Source organism: Gossypium hirsutum, chromosome A02 (genome assembly GCF_007990345.1).
Source record: "Gossypium hirsutum isolate 1008001.06 chromosome A02, Gossypium_hirsutum_v2.1, whole genome shotgun sequence".
Lineage (NCBI taxonomy): Eukaryota > Viridiplantae > Streptophyta > Magnoliopsida > Malvales > Malvaceae > Gossypium > Gossypium hirsutum.
Genome location: NC_053425.1, coordinates 85108298 through 85125411, shown reverse-complemented (window position 1 = coordinate 85125411; position 17114 = coordinate 85108298). Strand labels below are relative to the sequence as shown.

Here is a 17114-nt window from a genome sequence, read left to right as displayed (position 1 = left end):
TGGATAATTACAAATATTTAAACTTAAAGAGAAGGTGAGAATTAAGATAATTCATGGATAATTACAAATATTTAAACTAAAATCCAAATACTATATGGCTTTCCAAATTCACTTATACAAAATTTTGGTTTAAATTATTTTTATAGAATAATAGTATTTTCATTTTTGGAAAAACATATTTATAGTTTGTTTACTAGAATCATTTAAATAATTTGAAATTTTTATTGATGAGATACAATTTTGAACTACTAAATACTTAACTAAATCAAATAGTATTTATTAAAAATTATTTATCCTAATTTTACTAAATTACAAAATATTTAAATTTAGTCAAAGAATAACCAATAATAACAATATATTTAATATTAAAGTGTAAATAACTCTACAAATATAAAAAAATGTTACAGTAGATAAAATTACAGTAGATAAAATTACATTATAATATATATATTGTTCTAGTTAATTTTATTAATACTCATTTACTCATTTTGTCAAATACTTTCTTGAACTAACATACAACACAAAAAATTTGATTTGAAGTTTTATTACTTGTTTAAAAAAAATTCTCAAGTATTTTTAATTTTTTATAATAATTAATATTTTCTAAAAAATTTAAATTATATATTTATACGACATTAAAACTAATATGCCAATAGAATTAAAATTCATTAATCTAATAATTGCACTTTCATCCCACTAGTCAATAGTGTCCAAATAGACCATCAGTATTTTACATTTCCTATTAACTCATTGAACCCTTTGATTTTTCTCTTTAATCTGTATATATTATTAGTTAATTAGTAATGAAAAACTTCAAGCACAAATAATCAAACCTGAAAGCAAACATGTAAAAAGTTGTAAATTAATTAAAAAAGATAAAATAATTGAAATTTCTAAGTACAAGAAAAAGAAATCAAAATCTTATACCAAGCAATACCTGATCGTATGACCTGGAAGTGATTGATGCAAAGTTATACATGTGAATAGGAAGTAGATAGGTGGTGGTTTATGAAGAACTCCTCCCTGTAACCTTCACATTGGGGTTCATCATCATTTCTTGGAACTGAGTTCGCTTGGCAACCCTAATGTCAACTATACTGGGTGGCATTGGCTGAAGTGACCCATGCAATTCCACAAGTCCAAAGAATTCTTGTTTTGTTAAACTCTTTTTCTCAACCAGTTCATTAACCACTGCATCCATCAGCTTTCGGTTCTGCTGTAAGATCTGAATTCCAAAACAAACATACGGGTCATATAATAAGAATATTAAACACATAAAGTGCTACTTTTACAAGCAACGGAATACCACTTTGGCTCGCTCGTAGCATATGTTCACTATCCGCAATGCCTCCGAATCTATCTCCTGATATTCAACAATTTAGTCTACATTAGAACAAAGCAAAAAGAAGCTTAAAGCAGTTCCACTTGTAATAACCTAATGCTTCTCAAAATTCATTTTGCAATTGAAAAATGCATTCGATGAAGTTTCTGGAGTAAAATGAGGAATTCAACGAAGACTCCACTGTACTGCTTCAACTTAGACCAGAAAAAGGCTGTTCTTCTTGAAGGAACAAGTAGAAAGCAATGAGAATGTATACTTAACCGTATGCTAAAAAGGTGCCAAAATAACCTTTTCAAGATAGGAACAAAAGCAATAACGATGTATCCTTACATTAATTCGATCTGCAACCCAGAAGTTGGACAATCCATGATGTTTCTCAGAAAGGCCACCAAGAACAAACATCCTTGCTGCTGACCTAGCATTGTCTGCTGTTTCAGACCATATTGTACTCAACTGAAAATATTTAAGGATATTACAAGTGGATTGAGTTAATATACTGAATATGGCATAAAATATTTTTATAAAAATTTCAATAATCTAGCTCCTACTAACTAGAACCAACAATCTACAGGAAGAAAAAAAAAAGAAATAATTAATAATTTGGCAAACCAAACCTCAAACTAATATGTTCTGCAATCAAGCACTAGATTACTATCCTATATGCATCCCTATCACACTTAAAAGTTATGCTACATTGATTATTCACTAAGTACCCGTGTTTGACACATTGGGTAAGGGTTATGGGCTATGATCCTCTAAATATATGGAAAAACTTTGTGAAAAAAAACTGAACATACCCATGTCAGACACATGTTAAAAAATGAATTGAATTTTCTCAACAGCAACAAGCTTTATGGTTTCATAACCTTGAAATGATAATAGCAATAAGAGTCAACACATTATGCACTCCATAAGCATTAATGACAAAGTGAACATATGCAACGTCACATACACAAAAATAAAGTATTTAATGACAATCTTGATTTATTTTAGAACAAATCAAGAAAAACCATCAATGTTTACAAGTACACCAAAAATCCAACCTAAACCACGTCAGAGAAAAACAAAAAAACAACTCCATCAACCCATGATAATTACCTTACTTCAGAAAAACAATGAACTTTGAAGACCTCCCCCTCTTCGACCCCATTATGACCTTTATAAAGAGCATATTATAAAACCCAAAACTTGAAGAAGGCTATTTAATTGAAGAAGGCTAATCATTTAGACTTGCCATTTTAAGCAGTAATCTGCACATTGTTAGAATTCATAGTTCTAAAGCTTCTGTTTACTTGGTAAGAAAGCACCATTGAAGAGAACAAAAATGTGGGACTCAACTTCCATATTATAATGACTATCTTCACACCATACCATCTTTTCCAGGCATGCCAATTGATATTAGGGTACATGAATGACGAACATAGAGGTCTCACCTGACCCTCACCAAACCAAAGTTCATCTGCTGCACGGGGTGCTAATTGCACAGTTATGTGATCAAGGAGGGATTGTCGACTGCATGACAATGGGAAATACAAGTGAACTGTTGGGAAAAAAAAAAAAGAAACAATGGAGTTTCTGGTGTAATATTCACAGGAAAGTACTGTAGTAGGAAAACACAACATGCATCTGAAAGTATACTCTGACAATTAGTCCAATATTCTCGGCACTTGGTGGTTGATAGTCCTTACATTGATGCTTATAAGCACGAAAAACTGTTGCATACCTTAGCATTCCTTCCGTAAATTTGATATGATCCATTTTCATCCGAACATAACCTAATTCCCTACCTGCTCTAGGAGCAATTGTTACCTGCTCAAAAAGCAATAATAAATAAATAATATACATCCAGACATTGCATAAATTCAATCATATGTTAAGATGGTAAACAAATGAGGGAAACTTGATAATCTGAACAACTTTGAGACCTAAAAGGTTCAGTTCTACATCAATACTCTATAATTTATAGGAAACCCAAGGAAATGAACCAACATTGAAGAGTTCCCAGCTTGTTTTCCAGGATAATGCAATGATTATACATGCATACTAAAAAAATATTAAAGACAACCTGCACTAATAATCTTGAGATGCTTAACAGGATCTAATTAGCAGTTAGGTGCCAACTCACTCACAGAGACTCTTTTATGGATGGATAAGATTATGAGAATAAGAGTCATCATCCATAACGGTAAACTACAATTCTGAGACCAACTCTAAGGTTTTCAAAGTATCTCTCACTAGTTGCCAAATCATCACAGATTTCAAGTCAGGCAATGATATCGCTTACAGATGATTGTAGTTTTCCGATCAATATTAATGACTCAAAAATCAGATAATATAGAAGTAATCAAACATATACTTGACTCAGTTATTAGCACAATTACATGAGAAACCAGATCTGATGTAAACTGTATGTCAATATCAAAATAATGCACTAAAGAGGTGCAAAACATATTACATCTGTGCATATTGAGTTAAAATTTATGCAAGAAAAGGCAAAAAGCAAGTAAAGATCATACGAATTCGATATTTCTGAGATCAGGAAAGTTCACAGCTACAACAGCCATTGCCGCTTCATTTATAGCCACTTGTTTCCATGTCTCTGGACTTCTCTCCTTCCTATCTAGCATACCCCTTTCTTCTATTTGTGCTGCTTGGAGCAAATCATCAGTTGTAATCTGCAGCAATGCAACAGCAGAAAGTCAGATGGTCGCAAAATTCATTAAGTTAAGGGCATTTATACCATCTAAATAACACTGTCAAACACAATCCTATAGTTTTTCAGATTATCCAAGTAATATTCCAATTTCATTCATCTCATATATGTAAATTCCTCTAAATTTATTTCTTTTTAAAATCTCCAAATCTCCAACTCCTCTGTTCCTAGCAACTATTTCTCATCAGCTATAGCCCCTTCATAATTTCCAGTAAACTAACACATTGCCGTTCATGACAAGGATAGTTTACAACTACAAATTGCTAGTACCTCAGTCCTTCCATCACGGATCATATTAATTGCAGCAACCTCAACTATGTTTGCCAGCTCAGCACCAACCATTCCATCTGTCATACTTGCAACAGCCATATAGTCCACATCCTCAGCCATTGGCTTCTTACGAGCATGAACCTATAGAGAGGACATGAATAGTATAGAAATCATAGCTAGCAAATTTCAAACTTTTAATGATTTTTTTCACAATGAGAAGGAAAATTATTAATTTTACCTGAAGAATTTCCATGCGACCTATGAGTCCAGGTTTGGGGATAAAGATTTTTCGGTCAAACCGTCCAGGTCTCACAAGTGCAGGATCTAGAATGTCTGGTCTATTTGTGGAAGCAATAGTGATAACATTTCCTCTTCCTTCAAAACCATCCAAGCATACCAGAAGCTGTAGCACCACAATCATAACACATTAAAATAGGAAAAGAAACAATTTTACATTTAAAAAAAAGTTAAATACATAGGCAAAATAGGTCCCAACGAACCTGATTTAAGGTTGCATCACGTTCTTGTCCACCAGAACCTTTGATTAAACCACGCTCTCTTCCAACAGCATCCAACTCATCAATAAATACGACTGAAGGGGCCTACCAAAATTACATAAAGTGATGGAATGTTGTACTGAAGGTCAACAAAGTAGTTTGGAAGCAGCCAATTGAAAAGCAAATTAAAGCTGGTACTTTAATAGATCCACTATCAGAAAATAATGTAAAATTGGACATATAGATGTGACCCATATAAATAGAACTCAAGTTATACATGCAGAGAGAAAAGAGAACATAAAGCAACTAAAATAAAGACGACACTTACATTTTCCTTTGCTTCCTGATAAAGTGCTCGGACACGGGATGCACCAACCCCAACATATATTTCCACAAACTGAGAAGCAGATATGGAGAAGAAGTTTACACCTGCTTCACCAGCTACAGCTTTTGCTAGTAAAGTTTTCCCAACCCCAGGAGGGCCACAAAGAAGTATTCCACCTGATTAAGAAATCCATACAACCTGAAATAAGCCTCTGCAAAGCACTAAAAATGATATGACTAGTAAAATAAAGCAAAACAAGCAATAGAAATAAATTTGATGTTTCTATCATGTTTTACTAGGCACATGCAGCCACAAAAAGTGTTCAAACCAGATGAGAAAAAAGTTCAATGAAACCAGAAATAGGAAGGCAATAGAAATATTTTATGGATCTGTATTATCTTAAAACGGATGATCAGCTTACAATGATGTCTTACCGAAAGAAAAAAAAAAAACAGTTATAAGTAGTTTCTGGATTTCCCTTTTGAGAATACATATGAATGTATATCAAGATAACAAATGGACCAAATTTATTATCTAAGATCAGAGAAGAAACAGAAATAAGGAAAATGTCACATCACTTTTGAATGTTGACCAACTTCTGTTTAAAATGAGAAGACCAGCCAAAATTTGTGGAAAACAACTATCTAATCAGTGTCATAAAGGGATCAAGGATGAGAGTTCCGCTCAGTGACTGAAAAAGGAAAAAAGAAAGGCACAAATACCTCTTGCAAACACGAATGTGGTAAGTATAATGAAACAGAAAGGCTCATCAGATATTCAGCAATCCAGATCAATAACAACTTAATAGTTGTCTTATAGAACTGAATAAACATATCATTATACCATATGATAAAATGCTATAATTCTTTGAACTTTGCGTTATCATCTTTATTTAGAGGTAAGTTGACTACACATGATCCATGAATTTACTGCAATTTTCGTTTAGCCACTTTAAGTGTTACATTCCTACAAATTTAGAGTTTGGGTAGTGATCTCAAAGTAAAAAAGAAAAAGGAAAAAGCTGATTCATCCAATTATAAGCTCTTGTATCCAGGTTGTTAACTTGTCAGTTGTCATGCCAAAGACTTAAGGTAAACAAGACATAACAACTTGCTTGCATGTAGGTTTCGAGTATAACTTCATTGCAGAATATTGAATTTTAAAATAAATTTATTCAGGTTTAGAATTTTTGACCTGGTATTCTTACTCCTCTTCTTCGGTACATCTCCCCATGTGTGAAAAATTTGACTATTTCCTCAAGCTCAAGCCGGATTTTGCCAAGACCTGCAACGTCTGAGAACTTGACATCCACTACTCTCTCCAAATACTGTGGCAGTCTCTTATTTTGTGCTCTCCGCACGCGTGCTCCTGACTTCATGAATTGCATAGCCATCTTCAAATAAGGATTCTGCTCACCTCCCCCTTGCTCAGCCTCATCATCCTCCCCCTCAATTCCTTCCAGTTCCCTCTCCAACTCCCTCATCTTTTTTCTCTCTTCTGCCTCTGCCTTCTCAATCTTCAACCTATCCTCGTAATCCTTCTTCTGCTTTCTGTAACTAAGCACCACTGTCCTATAAAATATCACAAAGAACACCAATCCAAGCGCAGTTGCAACATTTGAATCCTGAGCTAAACTGGCCCACATATTTGCCATACTTTGATAATTCCTTCTAGCATCACGCAATGACTCCTCATACTTCCTCTTCCTAATCTCTCGCTTCTTTCTCCTCTCATCCTCCTTCTTCTGCGCCTTCATAATCTTTTCAATCATCTCTCTCTCTTCCCTCATTCTCGCCAACTCCTCCTTTTTTTGCCTCTTAAACTCCTCTCTTTGTCTCCTAATTTCCAGCGCCCTTTTGGACTCCTTCTTCGGCTTAAACCACGACAACATAAATGCAGGCACCCTCCATAAAAATCCCAAATAAGGAGAAGGCACCTCAGGCCTCTTAATTGGAGGTGTATATGCATTAACACACAAAGATTCAATCTTTAACTCATCCCATGAATCCCAAAACTTCCTATCACTATCTATTGAAGGCAAAACAGTTCTTAACACCCTAGAATCTTCTAAAACTACTAAAACTGGCTCTGCCCTTTGCTTCAAACTAGCACTAGGCGGCTTAATTAAATGTTTAAGCTTTCCCTCATGTTTCAAACTGAGAATTTCAGTATATGGAATCCGGTTGGTTACAACTGGAAGATTTTTCGACCATTGTTTTATCTGCTCAGGGGTCAAAGCTTCTTGAGTTTTTTTCTGAGTTTTTTTCCTATCAGATACTTTAACTGCAGCAAGAGAACTTTGTTGTGGAAATGAAGTGGAGATTATAGTAAGAGTAATGGGTAAAGCAACAAAATTGAAATGGGTTTTCTTGGTTTTATCATCATCATCGGAACTATTGCTCTTAGAGCTATAAATTTGACAAGAAATTGAAGGGTAAGAGCTGAAGAAAAATGGGTTTTGAGGTTTGGGTTTTAAAGATGGAAGCTTTGGGTACAATGAAGAACCAAAAGAGAAATGATAAGCCATGAAAAAACAATGAAGAAAAAAAAATGTGAAGAGAATTATGAGTGAAAATGAACAGAAAAGAATTTCACTATGTTAAGAGATCGAAAGAGATAGACTTACGTAGTGAAACGAAACTGAGACATTGTAGTTAAGGTTATTGAACATTCGATTTAGTCGAATAGGAAGCCTAAGACACAGCATTTTATTCTTTTCTTCTTTCTCTTCAAACCTCTCCCGGATAAAAAACTGCGTCCCCGACCAACAAGAATATTAAACCTTAGTGTTAAACGACGCCGGTTAACATCTATAATAAACCCGCATTAATATTTTGGGTAAAGTACAAGATAATCACCTAACTATGCACTTCATTTTATTTTGGTCACCCAACTATTAATTTTTTGATTTAGTCACTCAACGTTTTGAAATTAAATATTTTAGTTACTCTCCTTTTAGTTGTTGTTAGTTGTGGGCTGGAAAGCTAATGTGAGCTCTTTTTTTATTAACCTAATAACAAATTTAGTCCTTTCAATGTTTACACATTTTATCAATTTGATCCTAAATAAAAAAATATAACAATTTCTACAAAGAAACAATTGGATTCTTTCTCACTCTCAACAATATACACTCTCTAACCCTCTTTTCAACCACCATACCTGATGCATCACCATCTTCAACTCACCCTCACCATATTAATTTCATCTACTCTCAAACCTAACAAACACTAAAGCTTCTATCATCAAACCATTTTTCCTTCAGCCCAAAACTAGTTAAACAACCACAAACATCACGAACTCACCATCTTACCCGTTTGCACGATGCTATCACCATCACCATTTTCCCCTCAAGTCCTACACACCACTCCCACCAACCATTTACTCGAGACCCGCCATATGCTAAGTCTCAACCACCTCTCTTTTAACCCTAACCCAAAAGCAACCCCAAAATACTTTAAAATCCTAGCATACACAACACCCTTAATACTTGATAGTCATAAAAACAACCAATAAACCAACAACCATTAAGATCTTTACTTTAGAGAGGAAAATTTAGCACCATATGCAAAAGAAGAAACGAACCAAAAGATTTAGGAAAAAAAAGTGAATTGAAAAAAAAACAAAAAGAACTCATATTGACTTGGCTTGGCTTAGTTTGGTTTAAGTGGTTCGGGTTCAACTCTTAGTGATCCCAATAGAAAAAAAGTTAATTGTTGACCAAAGGAGTAAAAGGAGGCCGAAACAATAGTGGATAAAGAAGACAATCTAAATAGTGGTGCAACTATTAGAGAAGTAGCAACGATTGGTGGTTGTGGCACAACATTGGACAATCAAAGGTTTTGAAAAAAAAAAGAAAGAAAATAAGAGAGAAAAAAGTAGAGGAAGTGAAAGAGTAAATAGAGAGGAGTGTCAATGGTGCTAGATGCTGATAAAGGTGAGTTGAATATGGTGATGCATCGTGTATGGTGGTTGATAAGAGGGTTGATAGGTGTCTTGCCGATAGTGAGAGAGGGATCAATTGTTTCTTGATAGAACTTTTTAGATTTAGGATCAAATTGATAAAATGTGTAATCATTAGAGGGCTAAATTTGTTATTAAGGCAATAAAAAGGTCAACATCAGCTTTTTGTCCCATAGCTAATAGCAACTAACGAGAAAGTGACTAAAATATTTAATTTCAGAAAATTGAGTGACTAAATAAAATAATAATAATACTTGGGTGACCAAAATAGAACTAAGTGCATAGTTAGTGTCTATTATTGTAATTTACCTTAATATTTTTGTTTACGACTATATGTATAGTGAAACTAAGGTATCTATGATATTTGTCCCAATAATGTCATTTCAAAGTTTGAATCTAAATTCTCTTTATGAAATTATAGTGAACCTTACTATCAGGGCGGTCTTCCCCTTGGAATTTTTAGATATTTTAACTTTATATATAAACTATCATGTATTTTGGATTTGGTGTCCACATTGTATAACATTCGCCCCCTTAAGTCATAAGGTTATACTTTATATTAACAAAGTATTTTTCAGTTTTTAATTATATAACTTTAATAATAATAAAATATTAATGTATGATGGGTCTTGAAATACTAAATTTAGAGGTCCAATATGGACTTTGAAGCCAAATTCCAAAATTAATTGATTTGGCCTATACCTACACATAATAGGTTAGCAACTTTCTTGTATTTTGATTTGTATATCTTACTAAGGAATTATCTTCCTCTAGTAAGGTACCGACATTTCCAAAAGAAAAAACAAAGGAGTTTTATGCTGAGAGTGAGAGCACAGAGTAAAAAAATATAAATTATCTTCCTCTTGGCTCCTTATGTAAAAGACTTCTCGGTAAATATTTTTGCATAAATTATGTTCTTTATTTATTTGACTTATTATTTTTTTCCTTTTTCCTAATATGTTTTTATTTAAATATTATTACAATCTTCAGGTTTTACGATTATATTATGGTCAATAAAAAGATCAAATCTTTTTTCAAGAAAAGGGTGTTAAAAAACAATAATAATCAATCGGTTCTTTAAATTTTTGTTATTAACAGAGAAAAATCAAATATCAGATCTTCCCAAGCTCTTAAACGAGATATTAGGTATTCTCAAATTCCTAAATGTCCTTATAAAGTGTTGAAAGTCGAAACAAAGGAGTTTGATGCTTCTTCTTTGGAGCGTGATCCGGGGGCTTAAAAAATCTATTTGGAATTACCCTCCAAATCAATAGGACTAAGTCCGTCGAGCTTACTTTAAGTTTGGGCCATATCAACGGATTCCTCCAAGTGAGGCTCTAACATTTCCTCAATATATTGACAAGAATGGACACCGATTTCTCCCATCTTAGTACAAGTTATTCCCGGATTGGCTCGAGCTGTTACCAAGTAAGAATGCCACATATTGTCTTCCTTTTTTTTCTCTTCAATAATACATTTGGGCATTATGGAAATACTTTTACAAGCCAATGATTTTGGTCATGGAAGAAGGTTAGTGAAGGATCTAAATGTCCTTGTGTTACTCATATAGGTAAGGATGAAAATTCTTTATATAAGAATGAAATGAAAAATTATCTCAATCTTCAAAATTCCTTGAAAAATATTGAGAGGATAATTGAAAAAAATTCTAAACAAGTTGTAATAAATTGACTACTGCTCAATGTGTCAATAGATATTGTCAAGTGGCTTGTATTTGAAGGTTGTACCTTTAGAGGACACGATCAAGCACAAGATTCAAGAAATCAAGGTAACTTTCTTAAACTAATAAAACTCTTAGCTTTTTAATGAAGACGTGGAGGCAATTGTCTTAGAAAATGCCCCTAAAAATGCACAATATGTCAGTCCGATTGTTCAAAAAGACATTCTTTCTATTTTGGTGAGTAAAATTTAGGGATTCATTTGAGAAGAGATTGGAGATTCAAAGTTTTGCATTATAGTGGATGAAGCTTGTGATGAGTCAAAGAAAGAATAAATGACAATCGTATTGTAGTTTGTTGATAAAGAAGGTTTTATACGTGAACAATTCTTTGATTTGGTTCATGTGAAGGATATCGCATTGTTAGCTTTGGAGAAGGTAATCTACGAAGTTCTTTTACCTCATTGCCTTAATGTGAATGATATTTATGGTCAAGGATATGATGGTGCAAGTAATATGCGTGGCGAATGGAACGGCTTGCAAGCATTATTTGCTAAAAAGTGCCGATTTGCATACAATGTTCACTACTTTGTTCATCGCCTCCAATTGACTCTAGTAGTTGCATCCAAGGAGGTTATTCCTATTTGTCAATTTTTTTCATACTTGACTAGTATAATCAATTTGGTTACTTTTTCAAGTAAACAACATGATCAATTAAGAGACATTGAGGCATCTCATATTACAAAGTTGATTGATAATGGTGAGCTTGAAACTGGCAAAGGGAAAAATCAAGTCTAGAAATTCAGATGATACCGGACAAATATCTCATTTAGATTCTCTCAATAGCTTGATGAGGATGTTCGGTTCTATTTGTGTTGTATTACAAGATATCATCAAGCCTAGCAACCTTACTCAAAGGAGTGAAGCTAATGGAATATATAATGCAATGACATCCGTTGAATTTGTTTTCATCTTACATTGCATGATTGAGGTGCTTGGAATCATTGATGGTCTCTGTCAAACATTGCAGTATAAATCGTAGGATATACTAAATACAATGCAGCTGGTGTCATCAACTAAAACACTTCTCCAAAAATTTAGAGAATATGGGCGGGATCCCTTTTTTTGAGAAAGTGAAGTTATTTTGTAAATACCATGAGATAGAAGTTGCCAATTTAAGTGCTCCGTATAAAGCTAATCAAGGTCAGTCTCGCATCCAAAGAGATAACCTTACAATTGAGCATAACTATCAATTTGATATATTCATTTTTGGTATTGGTTCATTGCTAACAAAAATGAATTCTCGCTTTAATGATGAGGTAGTAGAGTTACTTGGTCTTAGCTTTGGTTTAGATCCACACGATAATTACAAAGCTTTTCAGGTGGAAGATATCTGGAAGCTTATGAATAATTTTTATCTGGACGATTTTATGGAGTAAGAAAAGATACACATGAAGATTCAATTGGAGCATTTCAACTTGATGCTCATAAAAGCATGGAGTTGCAGAAATATTCTACAGTTGTCGAGTTGTGCCAAGTGCTTGCTAAAACAAATAAGTTAAGTATTTATCCTCTTCTTGATAGAATTATTCATCTTATGCTAATTCTTCTAGTGTCTACTACAACAACCGAATGTGCATTTTCACCCATGAAGTGAAGACAAAGCTTCGCAATAGAATGGAGGATAATTTTCTTTTAACTTACTTGGTGGCATACATCGAAAAAGAGATGGCTCGAGAATTTTCAACAAATTTTATCATTGATGAGTTCAATCTTATGAAAAAGTGGAGGGTGCAATTTATGATGCCTAGTATTTAGAAATAGGACTAAGGCTAAGTTTTTTTTATTTTAATTCTAGGAATTATAATGGTATTGATGAAATTTTTGTTACAGTATTGGTTATTCTTTTTTACATATTGGAAAGAGATATTTAATTTTATATAGTGTGATTTTTTATCTTTTAATTTTTTTCAACTAAATCATTCATACTTTTTAAAAAAACATTAAATTAATTTGTTTGATAAAAGTATCCGAGAAGAATTGACACTTTTTTATATTAAAAAAAATTGTTCAGATTTAAAAGTTTAGGGCTTGGAGTAAAAACCTGTATCCATCCCTGCTTATTATTGCACAACATTTGTTGGTATATATTATTATCTTTACTAACTTAAAATGTCTCATTGAGTTGTTGTCACAACTCAATTGAAAATCAATTCAAATGAAAAATAATTAAAAAATTATTCTATTGAAAAAGTAAAAAAAATATTATTATAAAGGTATTTTATATTTGATTTAATATGTCTTTGTACTCTTTCGAAATTTAAAATTTAGTTCCTATACTTTATTTTTAAGACAATGAGCCCCTATACTTTTTTTATTTAAAAATCTTAGTCCCTCTGCCAATTTTGTCGTTAGAATTGTTGATGTGGTTGTTATAATTAAAATTGTTGATGTGGTTGTTATAAAAAGGGATAATATATAATTTGGCCTTTGAAGTTGTCCATTTGTACCTAGTTGGCCCCTAAATTTTTTTTGAACCTAGTTGGCCCCTAAATTTGTATTCCATCAACCAAATTGGTACCCTCGCACTGTTTGTGTTGACGTCACATTCCTAGTCAACCCAGTGGTGCCACATGACAACCTCTTAGGATGCCACATGGCAAACATAAATTAAATATATGTAATTAAAAATTATATTTATGTTTGCCACATAACCTTCTGAGAGGCTGCCATGAGACACCATTGGATTGGCTAGTAGTGCCACGTTAGTACAAATTGACAGTGTTAGTGTGAAAGTACCAATCTGGTTAACGTAATACAAGTTCAGGGACCAACTAAGTCCAAAAAAATTTAGGGACCAACAAGGTACAAAAGAACAAGTTCAAGGGCCAAATTATATATTATCCCTTATAAAAAAAGGTAAAATAATTCTTTTAGCTCTTAAAAATTGCAAAAAGGGCCAAATCATTTACAACTTTTTGTCAAATTGGTGTTTACTCTTAAAAATTACATCAATAATTGCAAAAAATGGTTTAAAAATTAATTTTTTTTGTGTGTTTTCATCAAAAAATATAATTTTTTTGAAAAATTTCAAACTCTTTAAATTTAAAAATGAATAATATAAAAAATATTATTAATATGTACTCTTAAAAAGTATGAAAAATAAAAATTTTCAAAAATTTAAACTATGTATTATTTAATCTATGAATGGTAATAAAATCTCTCTAAACTTTGAGTTATTTGTTCTGTCCATATTAAATAAAATTTGAAGAAATTATTATCATTATTTTAAATCATATTAATTATGTATAAAAAAATATTTATATGTAAATTTAATTATAAAGTATATAATATATTATTATAACACAGTTTTTAAATAATGATACAAACTCAAATAAATTTATATTAAATTTAATAAATTTTTGTTTAAAATACACTATATTAAATAAAGGTTAAATTCTAAGGATAGTCCCTATACTTATCAATTTATGCAGATTTAGTCCTACTTTTAATTGTTCAAAATTAGTCCCTCTATTTTTCAATTTGCTCATTTTCAATCTCTTTGTTAACTTTTTCTATTAACTCTGTTAAAAAATTAGGTACAATCACAACTTTTTCCGTTAACTTTTGTTAATTTGACCTCTACCTTTTAATTTTGTTTTAATTATTAAAAAAATTAAAAGCAATAGAAAAAAGACCTAAAAATTTATATTAATCACTACTATATTAGAAATCATTACTAAAAAGTCTCCCTCTTTCAACTCTTCCTATTTTCTTCTTTCATATTTCCTCAACGTTCATGGCTTCCCCTAATAATCGAAACTAATAAAAAATATGCTTTTTATTTTTATTTTTTTAAAAATTGAAACCCTAGAAGAAGAAAGAAAAGAAAGTCTTCATGTCCCTTGTTTTGCATGATTTCCTTCGATTTTTCAGATACCCACAACCTTATTTAGTGCGTCTTGAAACTTGATCCAACACCATTTTCATTAAAAGGTTATTCTCCTATTTTTGTAAAAATGACTTTTCCAATTATTGTTTTTTTTTTATTTTAAAAAAACCAATAACTTTACTTAAAATCTTTTTTGTGCTTAATGAAATAACGACATGCAAATCGAAAAAGGAAAAAGAAGTGAAAAGGGTCTTTCAGTAAAAGAATATGTATCTATTTCGAATGCCATGTAACATTTTGTCTCCCCCACTTTTATAAATCGGATTCAAAGTTCTTTTTAAAATCAAAATTTTCTTATTTACTTTCAAGCTAGTCCAAACCCAAATTCTCAACCAAACCTAACTCCTACTTCAGTTCTTACTTATAATTTTTTTTTCAGTTTAAGATTTTGCTCATTCTTTTTAACTTTTGTGATTTTATTTAAATAATTATCACTAAATGGTATCCTATTAATTTTAAAGTAAACCCTAATTTAATAGTGATCTAACATTAATATCTAATATTAATGTAATATTTATCCTAATACTGCCGTCAACGCTAAGAAGAAAAAAAACTGAAACTCTATCTAGTCACCTAATTGAACTTTTAAAAAATAAACTAAAAAAATTATTTAAAATTCCAATTTTGTATTAATTTGTTTACATGTTAAAAACATGCAAAGTAAGAATGTGGATTCGGTTATTTCGCTAAAATAATTTAAAAATGTTATTGTAAGTGACTTAAGTTGTTAGCAATTAAAATTTATGACTTAATAGACACCGTACTTAATGTCACTAAATGAGAATTACAAGTTAAAATCTCTAGTAGTAATGTCACTAAATGAGTGAGTTTTGCTTTTTGTTTTTTGTTTTCTATCTTTAATTTGTTGGAAATTTTTTTAATAATTAAATAAAAATAAAAAAGAGTGCAAGCCAAATTGAAAAAAGTTGTAAAGGTTTAGGAGCTAGTACCTAACCTTTTAATAAAATTATTAGAGAAAGTTATCAGAAGGACTGAAAATGGGCAATTTAAAAAGTAGAGGGATCAATTTTGGGAAAGTAAAAGTAGAGGGACTAAGTAACACCATCAACTTATCAACATATGGTATGAATGGAAGATGCCACTGGAGTATTAAACGACAAATACTTTTGGTTTAATCAAGAAATTTGAAACTTTGAAAATATTTTTATAAAATCATAGAAAATATTCAAATTCTATTTAAAATGAGGTTTATGCTTTTCATAACAAAGTCCAAAAATCCTATAGTGACAATTAAAATAAAAGAACTAAGTAATTTGAAAAATATAAGAATGTTACTTAATTTGTTAAAGGTTACTCAAATTCTTAAATGTACTTTTAAGAAATTAAGTAAAAACATCAAGTGACCGCTTAGGTGGCCAAATTTCCTGCCTAGGTGGTAACTGGAGTTATTAGTTTTTTTCACTAGAGATATGCCCAAGCAACTTGAGCTACTGCTCAAGCAGTAATGTAGTTAATATTAACTTCATTAAGTTGCAGCCTAGGCAGCACAAGCTGCCACTTAGGTGGTACTGTAACCATTCATAATTTCATACTTTCACAAACATTACCAGATCATCTCAATGAGTTTCAAAACACTATAAATCAATTACTAAACTCATTTAAACTCAAAATACATAGTATATATGCACTTGAGATGAATGGTGGAATAAAATTACTATAAGAAAACTGAAGGGAATTCAAGTTACAAATTGATTTTTCAAATATTTTTCAAAACTAAGTCCCTATGTACATGTCGAAATTCTTATACCATAACGAACAATATAGATAAATAACATCTAACGCCCTTAACCTGGTCCGATTCGTTGGGTCTAGATTTCGAGTGGTACCACACATTTCACTTAACCATCTATTCAAACAATTTATAAAATTCCATTTCTCTAATTATTTTATATAACAATTTCACTGAAAAATTTAACGTATGAAAACAAAGGAAGTGTTTTACAACAACTAGTTACATTAAATTTGATATAGATCATTACAAGATAGAAGTTTTTTTAAAAATCAAACTCAAAAGGTATATTCCTATACTATGACACAAATTTACTTTATGCATAATAGCCTGATTCGCCGAAACTTAGGTGCACACCTGGCATCGTCCCTCTGGCATAAACTCTTCCCGAATACTTGAGACACAACAACAAACCTTGTAAGCATCAAAGCACTAAGTGAGCTTTACTACAAAAATACATTAATAAATACTTTGCTTTCTTGTATGAGCCACTATGCCCAACCATTCTTCTAAACCATTTATTACAGTGAATACCACTACAGTTTTGTCCACACATTTACGCCAAATATCATACTCTTTAAAATACCAATTCTAACTTATTTGGCTTCTAAAGATTCTTTAACCCATTAC

At 31.6% G+C, this 17114-nt stretch overlaps 1 protein-coding gene across 4 annotated transcripts; it reads right to left on the bottom strand.

The window, feature by feature from the left end:
• Window positions 1–647: 647 nt before the first annotated feature.
• LOC107951922 (probable inactive ATP-dependent zinc metalloprotease FTSHI 2, chloroplastic) lies at window positions 648–7948 on the bottom strand. 4 transcript variants are annotated; one of them, XR_001698676.2, is made up of 12 exons: window positions 6342–7897; window positions 5151–5323; window positions 4826–4927; window positions 4564–4728; window positions 4326–4466; window positions 3859–4017; window positions 3066–3151; window positions 2776–2854; window positions 1673–1795; window positions 1310–1363; window positions 938–1225; window positions 648–833 (listed from the first exon to the last, which is right to left on the bottom strand). XR_001698676.2 is itself a non-coding variant. In XM_016887106.2 (11 exons), the coding sequence occupies exons 1-11, from the start codon at window positions 7672–7674 to the stop codon at window positions 1007–1009; spliced, it is 2637 nt and encodes an 878-aa protein (XP_016742595.1). In that variant the 5' UTR covers window positions 7675–7948; the 3' UTR covers window positions 847–1006. The 4 variants fall into 4 exon arrangements, 2 of the variants coding, with proteins under 2 accessions (XP_016742595.1, XP_040940993.1); XR_001698675.2 differs by having other exon boundaries at window positions 1307–1363; window positions 6342–7896; XM_016887106.2 differs by lacking the exon at window positions 648–833 and having other exon boundaries at window positions 847–1225; window positions 1307–1363; window positions 6342–7948.
• Window positions 7949–17114: the final 9166 nt, after the last annotated feature.

Bases quoted from the DNA above. Each gene is read 5' to 3' on its own strand.
- LOC107951922 (XM_016887106.2), bottom strand. From the start codon at position 7,674: ATGGCTTATCATTTCTCTTTTGGTTCTTCATTGTACCCAAAGCTTCCA. The intron at 5,324-6,341 runs GTCAAAAATTCT...TTTCTTAATCAG, and splicing joins AAGAGGAGTAAGAATACCAG to GTGGAATACTTCTTTGTGGC. The intron at 1,364-1,672 runs GTAAGGATACAT...GTTGAATATCAG, and splicing joins GGGTTGCAGATCGAATTAAT to GAGATAGATTCGGAGGCATT.